Source organism: Saprolegnia parasitica, assembly GCF_000151545.1.
Source record: "Saprolegnia parasitica CBS 223.65 unplaced genomic scaffold supercont2.263, whole genome shotgun sequence".
In the NCBI taxonomy this organism is placed as follows: domain Eukaryota; phylum Oomycota; class Saprolegniomycetes; order Saprolegniales; family Saprolegniaceae; genus Saprolegnia; species Saprolegnia parasitica.
This window is the reverse complement of record NW_012156657.1, coordinates 1-4,618: the sequence shown is the minus strand read 5'-3', so window position 1 is coordinate 4,618 and position 4,618 is coordinate 1. Positions and strand designations below refer to the sequence as shown.

At 58.5% G+C, this 4,618-nt stretch overlaps 2 protein-coding genes across 2 annotated transcripts; one reads left to right on the top strand and one right to left on the bottom strand.

Annotated features, from left to right (window-relative positions):
* Window positions 1–786: 786 nt before the first annotated feature.
* On the bottom strand, window positions 787–1,896 carry SPRG_16263 (hypothetical protein; the record flags this gene model as incomplete). The annotated part of the gene is made up of 3 exons (XM_012355551.1): window positions 787–1,365; window positions 1,414–1,490; window positions 1,551–1,896. 3 exons carry the CDS (start codon window positions 1,894–1,896, stop codon window positions 787–789), a joined length of 1,002 nt encoding a protein of 333 aa, XP_012210941.1.
* Window positions 1,897–2,895: 999 nt separating this feature from the next.
* Window positions 2,896–4,588, top strand: SPRG_16262 (hypothetical protein; the record flags this gene model as incomplete). Its single annotated transcript, XM_012355550.1, has 12 exons — window positions 2,896–2,966; window positions 3,010–3,037; window positions 3,083–3,142; window positions 3,189–3,240; window positions 3,287–3,393; window positions 3,443–3,688; window positions 3,745–3,867; window positions 3,918–3,985; window positions 4,036–4,069; window positions 4,127–4,223; window positions 4,276–4,376; window positions 4,421–4,588. The coding sequence occupies 12 exons, from the start codon at window positions 2,896–2,898 to the stop codon at window positions 4,586–4,588; spliced, it is 1,155 nt and encodes a 384-aa protein (XP_012210940.1).
* Between the last annotated feature and the right edge of the window lie 30 nt (window positions 4,589–4,618).

Genomic DNA, 4,618 nt, shown 5'->3' with positions numbered 1-4,618 from the left:
ATGGACGAGGACGAGGCGAGGCTGCATGCTGGCAAGTTTGGATCTGACCTCACGTCCACGACTTCAACTCGGTTTCCTTATCCGAGTACATTTTCTGTCGCCATGGACCATTCTCTGCGGATGCCCTGCTATATCTGGGTCATCTATTGGCGTCACCATCAAGGAAGCGCCAATACATCTAGCGCAAATCACAGCAAGAGACACGGGCGTACTAGTAGCAGCTCTTCAGTACAATTGTAGTAGCGTGGTACAGCAGACACCTTCTCCCTTCCTGGGTGCGACATGGGTGCGAGGAAGCTCCAAGTGTACTCATCTAGAGGAATCAGAGTCAGACCAATCAGACACCACATAGCGAGCGTCCAGTGAGCTCGGCCAGTCCCGTCTCTCAAATAGACTGCAGGGTGATTCTGTTCGGACTCGGGCCGCTCTCTTTTGCCTTGCGCATCTCCGTAGCAACTCGGCGCTTGCAAGCCAGTTGTACTAGTATACAACTTGAGTCGACCCCGCTAGCGCTGTTGAGAGTCAAGTGGGGTGTGTACCAACCCTAAGGCACTAAGCGGAGACGCTTCAAACGCTTGACGACCTCATCTATCTATCTATCTATCTATCTATCTATCTATCTATCTATCTATCTATCTATCTATCTATCTATCTATTCAAGCCATGAACATGGTTTCTCTCGCTTTGACGGCGTCGAACGCGGCCTCGTCCTGTGGCTGCTTCAAGATTCAGGTTCGTGAATGGAAAAAGTGCAAGTTTACAGAATTTTGACGACAGCGAGCAGATCTAGTCATGCTTGGTCTTGGGCGCGTCCGAGTCGGACGAGTGGCCTTCGTACTCGTCCTTGCTGGCGTTGTTGGGGCCGACCGTGAGCACGCCGTAGAGAAGCCGCATGAGGAGGAACGTCCACCAAATGTGCAGCGAGTACAAGGCGGCGAAGAGCGTGTTGAACCAGAGCCAGTGCGTCGGGCCGGGCGTCGGAAACAAAATCGAAAAGTCGAGCGCTGCGATCGGGTCCATGCACGACGCGCGCATCTCGAAGAGCGTCGAGTACATGAGCTTGGTCGGGAAGAGGTAGACGCGGAAGTAGACCCACTGGACAAGCGTGAACGCAAACATAAACTCGGTGACGAACCAGCCTTCGCGGTTCTCGAGCTTGAGGTAGTTGACCATCTTCAAAAAGTCGAGCGGAATGTCCGAAATATCATGGAGGAACATGACGATGACGCCAATGGGGAGGTACCCGACGGCGTAGCTCCAGATGATGAGTGAGATGGTCACGACGTGGTGGCCCATCATGACGAGGTGGTCTTTGCGCTTCTCTTCGAGGAATTCGCACGAAAAGCCCACGTAAATGTACATGCCCTAATGCCATCCATCGTCGTGAAAGCCTCTCCATCATTGGAGTATTACCAGCTGGAAGACGTAGAGCGTGTGCACGGCGCTGCTGTACGAGGGAAAGGCGCCGGTCGCCGACGTATAGTCCCAGCCTAAGGCATCATATATCCATGTGAGCACGCTGCCAGCAGGATGGAGGAGGAAGGACGTACAGCTGCTCGTGTCCTGCCACCACGTCTCGTCGGCCATGACGACGAGCTCGGCGAGCGTCAGCACCGTGTGGAGCACGAGGAACCAGCCTTGGTCGCAGAACTTCTTCATCGCGATCGGCTTGCGGAGCGGATCGCCGAGGTGGTGGAGGTAGTTGCGCGAGAGCCAGGCGCCAAAGACGCGGAAAAAGCCCTTGGTCACATGGATTGCGACGGCGACGCCGAGGACGGACGCGATGAGCAGCGGGAGGTACGCGCTGTCGAGGAGATGCACGACGACGCCGATGAGCGCAAAGTAGGCCACCACGATCGGCACGTGGAGGTAGACGTTGGGCGTGAAGCCGGCCATGAGATCCTTCCTTTTCTTCTTCGGACGGCGACCAATGCTCAAATGACTACGGCCCGCCACGACCTTCTTTAGACCAGCTGGCACGCGCCGCCGTTCCTGATTGGTGGCCTGGAGACAGCCCATGCGGAGGTGCTTGGCGCGTCCATGCGTGTGTGCGTCGAAACACCCTCTACCATGCGCCGTCGCCAGTGACTCGAGTGGCTTGGGCCTCGTGCGCTCTCATAATGCGCGACGACGCGGAGCCGTCGTGATCGGGACAGCGGCGCTGATGTGGAATTCGCTTAACCAAGTAGCAAGCATCCGTGCATGGTGGGATGACGTGGTCAGCGCGACGCCCGATGACGCGGCCCATCCATGCACGCGCCAACGCGTGGTCTATTTCCAAGAGGAAGCACTTCTTTAGCGAGTGGGCGTCGAGGCTGGAAGGAGGATAGGAACGCCTGGCCGTGGACGCACAGTCCAAGGCGTTTGACGTTGATCCTGCGCCATCTGGCACGGAGCTGGCCGAGACTGTACTTGAAGAAGGGAATAGAGTGCCATTACTCGTGATTGCTCCGATGCGCCCGAGCACGTGTGGTTACGTATTCATTCTCGTCTCGATGCGTGACGAGAATGGACAAGCGTGTAGAGAGAGCTCGCTATGGCCATGGGAGCTGCCATGGGTGCTGGGTGCATCGTCGACTTATCCAGAACAACGCGGTGATGTGCATGGTGGACAGGTCGGTCTGTGGTAGCCTACGGCTATCTAAAAACACACCACCGCCGGCCACCCAAGCTAGCCCCGGGTCCCACGAGGGCGACCGAGGCAATATGTCGAGCTATAGAGATTCCAGAGCTCAACGCTACGACGTGTGTATTACCTACTCGATGCGATGCGAGCTTGCGATGCAATGTGCAAATGTGCAATGTGCGTGCATTTAGACCATGCACATCCGGATGTACGGCGCAATCTGCCGGATACGGGTCACCGGTTGGTGGCGGATAAAAAATCGCAGCCGCATGGACGTCCGACGCGAGAGCCCGCCGCTGCGCATTCGGCAAGTCATCGTTCGCGGCAACAAGCGCACGAGGTAGCCATCGCATGCGCCTGCTCGTATTCTCATGGTTACCTAGCCCCGAGATCTTTGAGCATGAGCTGCAGGTAGGCTAGCGACGAGAGGAGCGTTGGCCACGCGAGAATGAGTAGGCTGCGTACGCTGCGAGCTCGTTCGCTGGCGTCGCCGAGTCGTTGAACCACGCCGCCGAGGTACGCCGCGCCGCCAATCTCGTAGCAGTCTGCGATGGATGCGTAGGAGCTGCGCAACCTCAGCATCTTCGAGTCGGTGGACATCTTGATTGACACGGGTTCGATGATGCTATGTACTGTGGTCTATGCGTCACGTCTGTGTAGCCCCCGGCGGCAACCGCAACGAGGCGGATGTGACGATCACGGTCAAGGAGCTGGGCATGGCGTCTGTGTACGCGGGCGTCAACTCGGACGGGCACGAAGGCACGGCGGTACCGTCGTCGGTCGGCGCTCGTCCATTGACACTTATGACGATGGTAGAACACGACGTGCACGCTGACCAACCCGCTGGGGCACGCCGAGCGCATTGAGCTCTCGGCGTCGCACGGCCAGTTTGGCAGCGACACGCAAAAGGCGTCGTACCACAAGCCCAAGTTCCTCGGGCTGCCTGTCTGGCTCAACGCCAACGCGGTCAACGAGGTGCTCAACCACGACCGGTTCAGCTCATACCACGAACGCTTCCGCGGCGGTACTGTCTCGCTCACGGACGACGAGTCGCGCCACGAGGTCGGTCGTCTTCTTCGTATTCTCTGGCGTGGTCTCAATGCCTTGTGCTTCGGCAGCTCGCGCTGAACCTTGGCTGGCGCGATATTGTGCCGGTTCGCAACAAGAAGATCCCGTCGACGTACGCTGCGTCGCCGAGCATCATGGCCGAGGCCGAGCCGTCGACCAAGAGCAGCATCAAGGTACCACCGATCAACACCTTTTTTCAGTTGGAGCGACTTTATTTGGCTAGTATGTCTACAACGACGACCAGCGGAACGACGCGGCGCTGCCGACGGCCGGTCGACTTTTGCGCACGAGGTTGGCACGTTTGAGAAAGCGGCGGCCATGACAAAGTGGCGTGTGTCTAGCATGGAAGTGGCCGGGCTCTGGGGCGATGTCAACGTACGGCCACGCGCACGCCATTGAAAGTGCATTGGATAAAACCGGTTTGGTGCGTAGTTTGTCAAGGGCGAAGTCGAGGTGCAGCGTCATTACCCGATCGGCCCGGTCGCGTACAACCACCCGATCCTCAACCTCTCTCTCTCGTCGCGCGTTGGTCCGTCGCATCCTCAACTACGATCTGAGTGTGACGTGTCGTGGGTCCATAGGCGCGGTCAAGTCGTACGGTGCTGACCGCCACCAGCCCGCGCGCATCTCGGACCGCTTCTTCCTCGGCGGCCCGCTCACGCTGCGCGGCTTCAACCACAAGGTACTTGCGCACACGACGAGGACATGTTTCCATCCACCAAGTAGGGCGTGGGTCCGCGGGCCAACCCCGACGACGGCGGTGTCGCGACCGGCGATGCGCTCGGCGGCGAGTTTTACTACAGCGCGTGCGCGAGCCTGGGGTTCCCGTTCCCGTTGCCGCTCTTGGCGGTAGGGATGAGTTTGAGATGCGCGCATCTGAGGGCATACCTGTAGATCTTGGGTGTGCGCGGCCATGTCTTTTGC